The 15,401-nt window shown below is 40.7% G+C and overlaps 1 protein-coding gene across 1 annotated transcript; it reads left to right on the top strand.

Moving 5' to 3' along the window:
- Positions 1 to 5,334: 5,334 nt before the first annotated feature.
- On the top strand, positions 5,335 to 12,980 carry chmp4c (charged multivesicular body protein 4C). Its single transcript, XM_061964780.2, has 5 exons — positions 5,335 to 5,711; positions 8,952 to 9,129; positions 12,112 to 12,220; positions 12,312 to 12,450; positions 12,519 to 12,980. Exons 1-5 carry the CDS (start codon positions 5,483 to 5,485, stop codon positions 12,575 to 12,577), a joined length of 714 nt encoding a protein of 237 aa, XP_061820764.1. The 5' UTR covers positions 5,335 to 5,482; the 3' UTR covers positions 12,578 to 12,980.
- The last annotated feature ends 2,421 nt before the right edge of the window (positions 12,981 to 15,401 follow it).

The raw sequence follows: 15,401 nt of genomic DNA, 5'->3' as shown, positions 1-15,401 counted from the left end.
TAAGTAATGAATAATTCCGCTGGTAATCACAGTGTTAAAAATAATGTTAAAAATATAAAACATTTTCATGGATTTTAATCCATTCATCCATTTTCTACCGCACCTGTTCAAGAAGTGGCATAAATGGTAAGAAGTATTTTATTTATTATTGGTTAGCTTCAGAATAACAATGTTATTAAAATGAATAAGAGACTTATTGTACTCTAAAAATGTTGGTATTACTTAAAAATGCATGCATTTAGTTGTATTCAGTGTTAAAAAATATTATATGGCTCTCACGGGAATACATTTTAAAATATTTGGCTTTCGTGGCTCTTTCAGCCAAAAAGGTTCCCGACCCCTGAGTTAAACTGTTCTTCTTCCCCAGAGCTTTATTTCAACAAATGTGACTTTTTTCTGTCTCTCCTTTCTTTACAGTAGTTTTGTGTTAATAGTTTGGATTATCGTTTGGAAATATTTTTATGCACACATTTTGACAAATTATAGATTTTTTTTGTTCATCGATATTGTTGCTATTCTGAATGATGGTGTTTGTTTTTTAAGGGTGTCCAAACTTTTGGACTCAACATTGGGCTAAAAAAATGTGTATTTATTACCTGAGTTTAGAAACATAATATATATTTTTTTTAAATGAAAGATGTTGTGATGCCCAAAAATATTGACGTAATTATAGTAGTATCGACTAGATACGCTACTGTACTTGGTATTATTACAGTGGATGTTAGGTGTGGGTGGAGGACTGGTACTTTTTAGAGGCGGTGTGGTGCGGAATGTGATTCATTGGTGTTGCGGTGCTATACTAATACCGGTATTTCTTACGGTTTAGTTTAGTTGGTTGAGTGGCCGTGCCAGCAACTTAAGGGTTCCAGGTTCGATCCCTGCTCCGCCATCCTAGTCACTGCCGTTGTGTCCTTGGGCAAGACACTTTACTCACCTGCTCCCAGTGCCACCCACACTGGTTTAAATGTAACTTAGATATTGGGTTTCACTATGTAAAGCGCTTTGAGTCACTAGAGAAAAGCGCTATATAAATATAATTCACTTCACACTTCACTTGTATGTAAAGTTTGTATTTTAAGTCAAATTTGCATTTTTAAATACAAAATATGTACCTTTGGAAAAATAAAATATTGTTATCAAACAAATATATAATTATGAGATTTTAAAAAAGTGTAAAATACGGGACAAAAAAAAATTATTAGATCAAAATCCAAATTATAAGATCCATCCATCCATTTTCTACCGCTTGAGATAAGAAGTTATATTTGAGATAAAAAGTCGAAAATATGTCATAGTAATGACTTCATTTCATCTTTTTAAATGAGAATCAGCACCTCCAAGTCCGAGTCCATGGTTCTCGCCCGGAAAAGGGTGGAGTGCCATCTCCGGGTTGGGGAGGAGATCTTGCCCCAAGTGGAGGAGTTCAAGTACCTTGGAGTCTTGTTCAGGAGTGAGGGAAGAGTGGATGGTGAGATCGACAGGCGGATCGGTGCGGCGTCTTCAGTAATGCGGACGCTGTATCGATCCGTTTTGGTGAAGAAGGAGCTGAGCCGGAAGGCAAAGCTCTCAATTTACCGGTCGATCTACGTTCCCATCCTCACCTATGGTCATGAGCTTTGGGTTGTGACCGAAAGGACAAGATCACGGGTACAAGCAGCCGAAATGAGTTTCCTCCGCCGGGCATCTGGTCAGGATGCCACCCGAGCGCCTCCCTAGGGAGGTGTTTAGGGCACGGGGAAGACCCAGGACACGTTGGGAAGACTATGTCTCCCGGCTGGCCTGGGAACGCCTCGGGATCCCCCGGGAGGAGCTGGACGAAGTGGCTGGGGAGAGGGAAGTCTGGGCTTCCCCGCTTAGGCTGCTGCCCCCACGACCTGACCTCGGATAAGCGGAAGAAGATGGATGGATGGATGGATGGATTTCATCTTTTTGACTTATTATCCGATTGTGATGGAGGGAGTCGAGGTACAGACCGTGGACTCATTCAAGTACCTCGGGGTGTGGGTGGACAATAAACTGGACTGGACTGTTAACACGGACCACTTGTACAGGAAAGGACAGAGCAGGCTGTACTTCCTGAGGAGGCTGCACTCCTTCAACATCTGTAAAAAAAACTCTTGTGGACCAGTGTTCTGTACTACATCGTAGTGTGCTGGGCGGGGCAGTACATCTAAGAAGGACAGCTCCAGACTGGAGAAACTGATCAGGCGGGCCGGTTCTACGATCGGAATAAAACTGGACTCACTGGTGACGGTGGCAGAGAAGAGAACTGTGGGGAAACTAGTGAGCATCCTGGATGATGCCAGTCACCCTCTGCATACTGTTATCAGTAGCCAGAGGAGCTTGTTCAGTGCTACACTGCTTCATCCCAAGTGCAGGACTAATAGACTCAAAAACTCCTTTGTCCCACACGATATTAAGACTGTACAACTCCTCTCTGGGGGGGAGGGGGTACTAGGATGACAGGGGATGCAAAACAATAACAGTGCAATACTTTTTCATAACATGGTCACTACTGCCTAGTTTCTCTTGTTATATTCTTATTTTACTGTTATATCTATCTGTGTTGGCCCTGCGATGAGGTGGCGACTTGTCCAGGGTGTACCCCGCCTTCCGCCCGATTGTAGCTGAGATAGGCTCCAGCGCCCCCCGCGACCCCAAAGGGAATAAGCGGTAGAAAATGGATGGATGGATGGATATTTGTATTCTCATTGTTGCTTTTTATTTTTATTCTATTGTAATTTTTTTCTATTTTGTTTCCATTTATACCCCCATTATTTACTTTTTACAATTTTGTACACTGCTGCTGGAATTGAAATTTTCCTCAGGGAACTCTCCTGAAGGAATCAATAAAGTACTATCTATCTATCTATCTTATTGTGTCATAAATACATACTTGCCAACCCTCCCGGATTTTCCGGGAGACTCCCGAAATTCAGCGCCTCTCCCGAAAACCTCCCTGGACAAATTTTCTCCCGAAAATCTCCCGAAATTCAGGCGGAGCTGGAGGCCACGCCCCCTCCAACTCCATGCGGACGATATAAACAGCGTGCCTGTCCAATCACATTATAACTGTAGAATGATCGAGGGCGAGTTCTTGGTTTCTTATGTGGGTTTATTGTTAGGCAGTTTCATTAACGTCCTCCCAGCGTGGCAACAACACACAACAACAGCAGTCAAATTTTCGTTACCGTAAAGCAGTTTGTCTGCGATAAACAGCAATGTTGTGACACTCTTAAACAGGACAATACTGCCATCTATAACATCAATAACATATACGGCTTTTAGAGAGAGCAGTGCACAACTGCGCACACAACAAGGAGACGAAGCAGAAGAACGAGGAAGATACAGCCATGGCGACGCCGACGACGAGTAAGATGAAGAAATACGCTTTGTTGCACCTTTCCTGCCTGAGTCCGGCGATTAGTTGCAAATTTTGCTGTATTGATTGCTTGCACAGAGCCAATCCAACACAAAACAAACTAGTCCCCGCCCGCACTCACGCTACCGCTCCCTCTCTTCTCTCGCCCACACACTCACTGACGTCACTCACCTCACATGCTCACCTATTAAAGGGCCACACACACACATATGCTACTCTCATAACAGCTTGTAAGTTCCAAGCCGCAGCTGCGATTGGACCTGGATAGCCTCCGGGAAGAAGTAGTGGACTACCAAGTGCTTGGCACTGAAGATCTTCCTCAGGAAGCAAAGATTGACCGGTTTTGGGCCATGCTAGGGGGAGATGGAAGATTCCAGACTCTAATGCATTTGATGAAAGCACTTTTGTGCGTGCCACACATCAATGCATCATCAGAGAGGGTGTTCAGCATGGTTAGAAAAATAGTGACAGAGAATAGAACAAGGATGGACAATTCAACCCTTAACTCAACAATGAGTAGATGAGTGTTATGTGTGTGTATATGTGTAAATAAATGAACACTGAAATTCAACTATTTCTCTTATTTATATATACATATATATATATATATATATATATAATAAAATATATATATATATATATATACATATATATATATATATATATATATATATATATATATATATATATATATATATATATATATATATATATATATATATATATATAGCTAGAATTCACTGAAAGTCAAGTATTTCTTAGATATATATATATATATATATATATATATATATATATATATATATATATATATATATATATATATATATATGAAATACTTGACTTGGTGAATTCTAGCTGTAAATATACTCCTCCCCTCTTAACCACGCCCCTAACCACGCCCCCGTCCCAAACACGCTTCCCACCCCACCCCCCTCCCCCACCTCCCGAAATCGGAGGTCTCAAGGTGGGCAAGTATGCATAAATATGAGAATTTAAAAAAATCATGAGATAAGAAAATCAAATTATGAGATGAAAACACATAATTATCAAAGAAACTCGACTTTTTAATCTCATGATTATGACTTTTTTCTCATTATTATGATTGACCATTAGTGTATTTTTTTAGTGGTGGAAAAAGGCTTAAATATTCATTGTTATAGGCCAGGGGTCGGCAACCCAAAATGTTGAAAGAGCCATATTGGACCTAAAATACAAAAACACATTTGTCTGGAGCCGCAAAAAATTAACAGCCATATTACATACAGATAATGTGTCATGAGATATACATTGAATTAAGAGGACTTAAAGGAAACTAAATGACCTCAAATGTAGCTACAAATGTACATATCGCTAGCCTAAATAGCATGTTAGCATCGATTAGCTTGTAGTCATGCAGTGACCAAATATGTCTGATTAGCACTCCACACATGTCAATAACATCGACAAAACTCACATTTGTGCATTCATGCACAAAGTTAAAAGTTTGGTGGACAAAATGAGACAGAAAAGGGATAAAACACGTCCTGGGAAGTCGGCGAAAGTTATATATGTAAACAAACTAAGGTGAGTTCAAGGACCGCCAAAATTAGTAGGACAAAACGGCGCTTGCCAAATACTCGAATCAGTGAAGCATGTTTAATATAAACAGTGTGATTTATAACAATTAGGGAGGTTTGTGTCATGTTTGTCCTCCTACAGAAAACACACTAAAACAAAAAATATTCCCCCCCCCCCCTCATCTTTTTCCATTTTTCATACATTTTTGAAAAAGCTCCAGAGAGCCACTAGGGTTGCCGACCCCCGTTATAGACCTATGTATATTTATTTCCATATTTGTACTTTCTTCTGCCTGTTCTTACAACAGTATTGTTATTTGTTCTTGATTATACACGTGGGCGGGGCTTAGCTGCCATGACGTCACGCAGGTAATGTTAAAAGGCGCGGTGGAAAGTGAATTGTTTTCGCTGCAAAGCTTGTCAAGCTGGAAAATCAGCTCGTCTTGACACACGCACACGCCCTGAAAACATCGTCGTCGGCTTTGTCCGACCAACAAGTTTGTGTGTGTGTGCCTTTCCTGGTACCAGAAAGCTCCCCAAAATGAGCAAAATATCCAAATTCTTCAAGGGGAGCTCCAGTTCGTCCAGCTCGTCCAGCTCGTCCAAGTCCAAACATCGCTCCAGAGGAGTAGGAGGACCCTCACCCAATGAGGCCATCCACAAACTGAGGGACACCGAGGACATGTTGACCAAGAAGCAGGACTATCTGGAGAAGAGGATCGCGCAGGAAGTGGCGATAGCAAAGAAACATGGCACACGAGATAAGAGGGGTATGTTCTTTATATTCATGCTAACTACTTCTTTTTTTTTTTTTTTACTTTTATGTATAAATGTCAACATTTACAAACAGACAAGAAACAATAATTCGTGCTAACTACTACTTCCGTCTAATGAAGTCACGAGACGACATTTTAAATCGTCAAGAGTGGACCGGAAGTAGTTTTCAATAAAACTGAAACATATTCCACCGACAAACAAAATAAAAGAGACAATACAAAATAAAAGGGAATGATAACTTTCCTATCATTTCCAATGTTCCCAAAGAATCCAATGAGGAAAAAAAATAGGTAATAAAATGAGTAAGTATAAGTTTGAGACACTTGTGATTAGGGTTATATAAAGAAATGTTGACTGATAACCAGTTCTCGGTTCCTTGCGTCTTTTTAAAATATCTGGAAGTCATCTTTTGGCTGGCAGCCAACCCCATTAGCTCCTTCCAAAAAGAAATGATTCACATTTGTCAGTATGTTTCTTTTTCTTTTTCTTTTTATGAGTTGACTCTTTGGCAGCCCTGATTCAAAGTTTAGGTGAGGGGGCCCCGTCGCAAATTGGCCCTTGACTGTGTGTGAATGTGAACATTTAGTAGCCTTGTTACACAATTTGAAACCGGAAGTCATAGTGACAAGTAAGTAAGTACCAATGATTGTCACACACACACTAGGTGTGGCGAAATTATTTGACCCATCACCCTTGATCACCCCCTGGGAGGTGAGGGGAGCAGTGGGCAGCAGCGGTGGCCGCGCCCAGGTATCATTTTTGGTGATTTAACCCCCAATTTCCAACCCTTAATGCTGAGTGCCAAGCAGGGAGGTAATGGGTCCCAGTTTTATAGTCTTTGGTGTTTGAACTCACAACCTACCGATCTCAAGGCGGACACTCTAACCCAGACCTGGGCAAACTAAGGCCACGTTGAGCTTTTCAATCTGGCCCGCCGGACATTCCTAAATAATTGTTTTCGATGTTTAAGATGTAAAGTGTAGCTGCCATTATGATGTGCACTCATGTTTTCTAATGACAGTGAGTCTGCAACTATATTAAGTCTTTCAATGCTTGGAATCTGCATGATATACTAGTTACTATGGTCATCTAATTAGTTACTATGATCATCTAATTAGTTACTTTGGTCACTATGAGATATCTCAGATTGTAGGTGGGTGTTTTTTTTACCCTTCGCGTTCATATTTCACTGTTTGTTGCATTTTGGTTGTGTTTCGGTTGATTTTAAAATATGTTGTCAATATTCAGTGTTTTATCCTTCATAGTTAATATTGTAAATCCCACATTCTGGGTGTAAATTCAGTAAAAAAAAAAGTCCAAATTCCATTCCGTTTTTTAAGGCAGTCTGTCATAACGTTTTTAGCTTTCGATCATTATTGTGAGGTATTGTATTAGTGTTCCTAAAAATAGATATACCGTCCCCCAGACACACTATGTTATCTAAATCTGGCCCCCCGAGTCAAATAATTGCCCAGGCCTGCTCTAACCACTAAGCCACTGAGTAGTGGATGTTTACGCCAAAAAACATGCTTGGAACATCTTGCGTGATCGTGATCAGATAATATTAAAGTGGCCCCTAAACTGTGTTGGAGGTACTCCAAAGAATCACTTGATTAAAGTACAGTGTTTTATTTCCTTACTCAAACACAGGTTTACTGTTCAAACTGTGTGTAATGTTAGTGGCCAAAATATTAAATACAATTTCTGCCTTGTTTTTTAATAAATACTTAGGCCACTATATTTTAATGTTGGTCATTATGATGGTACTTGGAGAGCCAAGATTTTTTCTGAGGTGGCACTGGGTGAAACAAGTTTGACAACCACTGGTGTAGAAGATATGCACATGTTGCTGTCAAAAGTGAGAGAAAGAAATACATTTGGCTAGAAAGTACTTTATTATTTCCAGCCTGCGTAAATCACATAGTGGGCCATGTAAAATAATGTGGCGAACCAGAACTGGTCCCCGGGCCTGGAGTTGGTCTCCTGTGGTTTAGGACAATGTTTCTTAACCACAGTTGGGCCCAAAAAAAAAATCTGTTTTTCAGATATATTGTAGTACACATTTCCACCACTTGTGGCAGCAAGGACAATGTGAAACAACTAGAAGACTGGAGCTAAAGTCATTGGGAAGTTTCTTAAGCGCAAAAAATATGACTAACGTGGTGAAGCTGTATTTTATTTACAGTTTCGTTAAACATGGTAAGAATTTTGTTATTTCAACACAACCAAATGGTATGTATATTCATTTTATGAGAGTTATGAGTCTGTATATTTTAGAGATGTCCGATAATTATCAGCCAATAAATGCTTTAAATTATTGGTATCGGTTTCAACCTCCCGATTTTGCCGGGAGACTCCCGAATTTCAGTACCCCTCCCGAAAATCTCCCGGGGCAACCATTCTCCCGATTTCCACCTGGACAACATTATTGGGGGCGTGCCTTAAAGGCACTGCCTTTAGCGTCCTCTACAACCTACAACCTGTCGTCACGTCTGCTTTTCTTTCATACAAACAGCGTGCCGGCCCAGTCACATAATATATGCGGCTTTTATACACAAATAAGTGAGTGCAAGGCATGCTTGATCAACAGCCATACAGGTCACACTGAGGGTGGCCGTATAAACAACTTTAACACTGTTACAAATATGCCCCACACTGTGCACCCACACCAAACAAGAATGACAAACACATTTCGGGACAACATCCGCACCGTAACACAACATAAACACAACAAAACAAATACCCAGAACCCCTTGCAGCACTAACTCTTCCGGGACGCTACAATATACACCCCCCGCTACCACCAAACCCCGCCCCCCTCACTTAGGCATAATAATGTGTTAATTCCACGACTGTATATATCGGTGGATATCGGAATCGGTAATTAAGAGTTGGACAATATCGGAATATCGGCAAAAAAGCCATTATCGGACATCTCTAGTATATTTGGTTATTTATTTTTTTAACCAACCTGACCCAAGTCTAAGGTTTACGTGTTAAATAAATAATCTTTGTGATTACCACAAGCTATCATATCTTTTGACAAGGTTAGATATAATTAATTACTATGATTCAAATCAAGAGTACGATTACACAATTCAGTGTTAATATTTGAGTGGACCCCGGGCCCCTGTGTTGGGGGAACGTTGAGCTCCGAGGTCAGAACGGTTTAGAACCACTGGTTTAGGAGGTTTGTATTTTCCCAAAAGTCTCACAGAGTTGTTTCCCCTCAGCTGCCCTGCAGGCGTTGAAGAGGAAGAAGCGTCTGGAGCAGCAGCTCACCCAAATCGACGGCACCCTCTCCACCATCGAGTTCCAGAGGGAAGCGCTGGAGAACTCGCACACCAACTCCGAGGTGGTGAAGAACATGGGCTACGCCTCCCAGGCCATGAAGAAAGTCCACGAAAGCATGTGAGGAATTTTTTTTCCCTTTTGCTCGACAGTAGCAGGTGTACGTAATGGTGAGAGTACTTCCTGGTGAACAAACTCCGCATGAATGACCCTTTTTCGATTACACTTGCACCTCCGAAACCCTCAAATCTAGACTCCAAACATCTCAGAACAAGCTAGTCAGATTACTTCTAGACCTCCACCTCACTCTTACTCACTTCTCCAAAGTGGGCTGGCTCAGGGTGGAGGACAGTAAAACAACTTGCACTGAGCCTGGTCTATAAAATCCGCTACACCTCCCTGATACCGAAGTCCATGTCAAACTACTTCCTTAACGTAAATGACCGCCATAACCACAACACCAGGGGGAGCTCCACTAACCACGCTAAACCCAGATTCCGATCTAACAAAGGTCTTAACTCATTCTCATTCTATGCCACATCAATGTGGAATGCACTCCCAACAGGCATACTTGCCAACCTTGAGACCTCTGATTTCGGGGGGGGGGTTTAGAGGGGAGGAGTATATTTACAGCTAGAATTCACCAAGTGAAGTATTTCATATATATATATATGTATGTATGTATGTACGTATGTATATGTATATATATAAAATAAGAGAAATACTTGAATTTCAGTGTTCATTTATTTACACATATACACACACATAACACTCATCTACTCATTGTTGAGTTAAGGGTTGAATTGTCCATCCTTGTTCTATTCTCTGTCACTATTTTTCTAACCATGCTGAACACCCTCTCTGATGATGCATTCTGCTTCGTCTCCTTGTTGTGTGCGCAGTTGTGCACTGCACTCTCTAAAAGCCCTAGATGTTATTGTCACTTATGCATGTACAGTAGATGGCAGTATTGCCCTGTTTAAGAGTGTCACAACATTGCTGTTTACGGCAGACGAACTGCTTTACGGTAGACGAAAACGTGACTGCTGTTGTTGTGTGTTGTTACCGCGCTGGGAGGACGTTAATGAAACTGCCTAACAATAAACCCACATAAGAAACCAAGAACTCGCCCTTGATCATTCTACAGTTATAACGTGATTGGGCAGGCACGCTGTTTATATTGTGGGAAAGCGGACGTGAAAACAGGCTGTCCACACGTCACTCAGGTCCGCCTGAATTTCGGGAGATTTTCGGGAAAAAATTTGTCCCGGGAGGTTTTCGGGAGAGGCGCTGAATTTCGGGAGTCTCCCGGAAAATCCGGGAGGGTTGGCAAGTATCCCAACAGGTGTAAAAGAAAGGGCATCTCTATCCTCCAAAACCGCACTAAAACAACACCTCCAGGCAACTTCAACCCTTAACTAACACCCTCCCTTCCACATCCCACCTCCCCGGATTGTAAATAACCAAATGTATATACTTGTTCTTATGCTTTCTGAACTCACTATGTTCTCTGCTTGCTGTACATATCCTACCAAGTCAGACCTACACTGTTTCAATGCCCATTTCTCTGATGATGCAATTGTTGATGACTGAAGTGCTGATATCAACCAAACCTGACCCCCCATGCCCCCCGGATTGTAAATAATGTAAATAATTCAATGTATATACTCTGATGATTAACTTGTGTGATGACTGTATTATGCTGATAGTATACCGTATTTTTCGGAGTATAAGTCGCACCGGAGTATAAGTCGCACCTGCCAAAAATGCATAATAAAGAAGGAAAAAAAACATATAAGTTGCATTTTTGGGGGAAATTTACTTGATAAAACCCAACACCAAGAATAGACATTTGAAAGGCAATTTAAAATAAATAAAGAATAGTGAACAACAGGCTGAATAAGTGTACGTTATATGAGGCATAAATAACCAACTGAGAAGGTGCCTGGTATGTTAACGTAACATATTATGGTAAGAGTCATTCAAATAACTATAACATATAGAACATGCTATACGTTTACCAAACAATCTGTCACTCCTAATCGCTAAATCCCATGAAATCTTATACGTCTAGTCCAGGGGTCGGCAACCCAAAATGTTGAAAGAGCCATATTGGACCAAAAATACAAAAACACATTTGTCTGGAGCTGCAAAAAAATTAAAAGCCATAGTACATACAGATATTGTGTCATGAGATATACATTGAATTAAGAGGACTAAATAGCATGTTAGCATCGATTAGCTTGCAGTCATGCAGTGACCAAATATGTCTGATTAGCACTCCACACAAGTCAATAACATCGACAAAACTCACCTTTGTGCATTCATGCACAAAGTTAAAAGTTTGGTGGACAAAATGAGACAGGAAAAGGATAAAACACATCCTGGGAAGTCGGAGAAAGTTATATATGTAAACAAACTAAGGTGAGTTCAAGGACCGCCAAAATTAGTAGGACAAAACGGCGCTCGCCAAATACTCGAATCAGTGAGGTATGTTTAATATAAACAGTGTGATTTATAACAATTAAGGAGGTTTGTGTCATGTTTGTCCTCCTACAGAAAACATACTAAAACAAAAACTTTTTTTTTCCCCCCCTCATCTTTTTCCATTTTTCATGCATTTTTGAAAAAGCTCCAGAAAGCCACTAGGGCGGCGCTAAAAGAGCCGCGGGTTGCCGACCCCCTGTCTAGTCTCTTACGTGAACGAGATAAATAATATTATTTGATATTTTACGGTAATGTGTTAATAATTTCACACATAAGTCGCTCCTGAGTATAAGTCGCACCCAAACTATGAAAAAAACTGCGACTTATAGTCCGAAAAATACGGTATATTTGTACCATGACTTGATTAATGTGGACCCCGACTTAAACAAGTTGAAAAACGTATTGGGGTGTTACCATTTTAGTGGTCAATTGTAAGGAATATGTACTGTACTGTGCAATCTACTAATAAAAGTCTCAATCAATCAATCAATCAATCAATCAATGACCTCATCCAAATCTGTCAATCACTAATGTGGGAAGTGATCCGAATGCACTCTGCTTGTATTAAATCCATGTCTTCTCTAGTCATTTAATCCAGTTTGATTCTTCTGTTAGGGACCTGGACAAGATTGACGATCTGATGGAGGACATCAACGAGCAGCAGGACGTGGCCCGCGAGATCAACGAAGCCATTTCCAGACCGTACGGTGACAATTTCGACGAGGTATATACTCATATATATATATATATATTTTTTTTAATAGCAGGCCGGGCAGCAAGCACGTGACGCGTCCAATATATTTGTGTTCCTGCAGGATGAGCTGCTGGCTGAGCTGGAAGAGCTGGAACAGGAGCAGTTGGACGACAGCATGAAGAGCATGGGGGGCCTGCCCTCGGTGCCCAGCGGCAGACTGCCGTCAGCGAGCCCGTCAGCGAGCACGTCTTACCGCGCAAGTACGTACGACTACGGCGTGAGAATACGTCAAAATGTCCGTCGGCTAACGACGCTTTTATTTTTACAGCCACCAAAAGGCGTGAAGACGAGGACGACATGCGAATGCTGGCTTCATGGGCAACATAAACCACTTTGGAACAGAGCGTTTTTGTTTTGGAGCTTTTAACACTGTCAGCACACTTTACTATTCTTTAGTTTTACTTTACTATTTAACAACTCATTCATGTTCCATGTTATTCTTTGTGCCTTCATTTATTGTCTTCTTTGTTTCTACGTGTGACATCTTTTTGTCCGGCCAACCGAAGGATTTCCAACACTGAGCAGATGAAACTACACTACATGTAATATTACACAACTGTAGATAAAATCAGACTATGCTTTTAATGTTGTAAATAAATATTCAGCTATATTAAAAACACAACTTCCTGTAATTCATATACTTATTTTCTTCTGTCAGTGTATAAAAATGCGCTGCCTATTTCTATGCATCATTTCCAACAAATAAAGGACAACAGTGTAGCGCATTGTACACATTTGTTATTTTGACCTTTATTTTGGTAGTCATTACTAGAAGTCGACGTTTGCGTGTGTGGTGTCAGTCAGATATATGTATTTTAAAAAAACACATTAAATAAAATGTGTCACTACCCGCACAAATTTAAAGGGGAACATTATCACCAGACCTATGTAAGCGTCAATATATACCTTGATGTTGCAGAAAAAAGACCATATTTTTTTTTTACCGATTTCCGAATTAAACGCCTTTCTATTATTCGCTTTCGGACGTTGTTGTTGTGACGTCACATCGGGAAGCAATCCGCCATTTTCTCAAACACATTACAAACACCGAGTCAAATCAGCTCTGTTATTTTCCGTTTTTTCGACTGTTTTCCGTACCTTGGAGACATCATGCCTCGTCGGTGTGTTGTCGGAGGGTGTAACAACACGAACAGGGACGGATTCAAGTTGCACCAGTGGCCCAAAGATGCGAAAGTGGCAAGAAATTGGACGTTTGTTCCGCACACTTTACCGACGAAAGCTATGCTACGACAGAGATGGCAAGAATGTGTGGATATCCTGCGACACTCAAAGCAGATGCATTTCCAACGATAAAGTCAAAAAAATCTGCCGCCAGACCCCCATTGAATCTGCCGGAGTGTGTGAGCAATTCAGGGACAAAGGACCTCGGTAGCACGGCAAGCAATGGCGGCAGTTTGTTCCCGCAAACGAGCGAGCTAAACCCCCTGGATGTCTTGGCTCACACTGTCCCTTATGCCACCGAAGTTGATCAAGAGAAGAATATCGACCCTAGCTTCCCTGGCCTGCTGACATCAACTCCAAAACTGGACAGATCAGCTTTCAGGAAAAGATAGCGGATGAGGGTATGTCTACAGAATATATTAATTGATGAAAACTGGGCTGTCTGCACTCTCAAAGTGCATGTTGTTGCCAAATGTATTTCATATGCTGTAAACCTAGTTCATAGTTGTTAGTTTCCTTTAATGCCAAACAAACACATACCAATCGTTGGTTAGAAGGCGATCGCCGATTTCGTCCTCGCTTTCTCCCGTGTCGCTGGCTGTCGTGTCGTTTTCGTCGGTTTCGCTTGCATACGGTTCAAACCGATATGGCTCAATAGCTTCAGTTTCTTCTTCAATTTCGTTTTCGCTACCTGCCTCCACACTACAACCATCCGTTTCAATACATGCGTAATCTGTTGAATCGCTTAAGCCGCTGAAATCCGAGTTTGAATCCGAGCTAATGTCGCTATAGCTTGCTGTTCTTTCCGCCATGTTTGTTTGTGTTGGCTTCACTATGTGACGTCACAGGAAAATGGACGGGTGTTTATAACGATGGTTAAAATCAGGCACTTTGAAGCTTTTTTTAGGGATATTGCGTGATGGGTAAAATTTTGAAAAAAACTTCGAAAAATAAAATAAGCCACTGGGAACTGTATTTTAATGGTTTTAACAATTCTGAAATTGTGATAATGTTCCCCTTTAACGATGTGGCTGAATAAAGGTTATTTTCATTTCTAAAGTGCAGTTGACGATTATTTGAGGTCATTAGCAGATACTTTCATGAACCATTGTTTAAAAAAAAAAGAAGTAAAATCTCTCTCTCTCTCTCTCTCTCTCTCTCTCTCTCTCTCTCTCTCTCTCTCTGTCTCTCTCTCTCTCTCTCTCTCTCTCTCTCTGATAATATGCAACATTTACATATAAGCAAAGAATAATCAAAACAAGTACAGAAACACTACAAAACAGCGCTGTAAACTCAATAAAGCAACTAAAGTAAAAAAGCCATACATATATATGTATGTATGTAACAAAGTGTAAAGCCATGGGCTCAAACCATTTCCGTAAATAATCCAAATTTGGAGCACAGCATCATAGTTTTTACATCCTTTTGGTTGTTAGAGGTATAAAGCGTTTTAAAGTAAAGGTCTAATTCTTTTTTAAAGGCACAAAAAAACAAGTGGAGTATTGAGAAACTTACATTTATGAATATACAACTTAGCCAATAGTATAATGAGGTTGCACAGGTAAAATTGTTTTTCCCATACTGTGTATATCCAAATAGCACATCTATAAAATATCTATATTTTGGAAAAAGCTATGGAAAAAGTGACGTCAAGTGGGGAACGGGACTGACTTTTGACGCATGCGCAAACAGATCGCGCACGTCTGTGACAGCGTTGCCAGACGTCGGTTTATTATGATAGTTTAACTTTCAGTTCGGTGTGGCTCACTAATTAAAAATAATCGTCCATCCATTTCCTACCGCTTGTCCCTTACGGGGTCGTATTGGATAAGTTCGCCCTTGTAATATGGCTATTAGTAAACACTAAAAATGCCTCACGCGACTCTATAAAGCCAGGTAAAGGCCTTGTTCTGCCATTTGCACTTTTTTTTTAACGACATTTAAAAAGGTACACCGCTTTGAAAGTATG

Source organism: Nerophis lumbriciformis, linkage group LG07 (genome assembly GCF_033978685.3).
Source record: "Nerophis lumbriciformis linkage group LG07, RoL_Nlum_v2.1, whole genome shotgun sequence".
Taxonomy (NCBI): Eukaryota; Metazoa; Chordata; class Actinopteri; order Syngnathiformes; family Syngnathidae; genus Nerophis; species Nerophis lumbriciformis.
The sequence above is the reverse complement of the archived record's forward strand: the minus strand, read 5'-3'. Positions and strand labels throughout refer to the sequence as shown.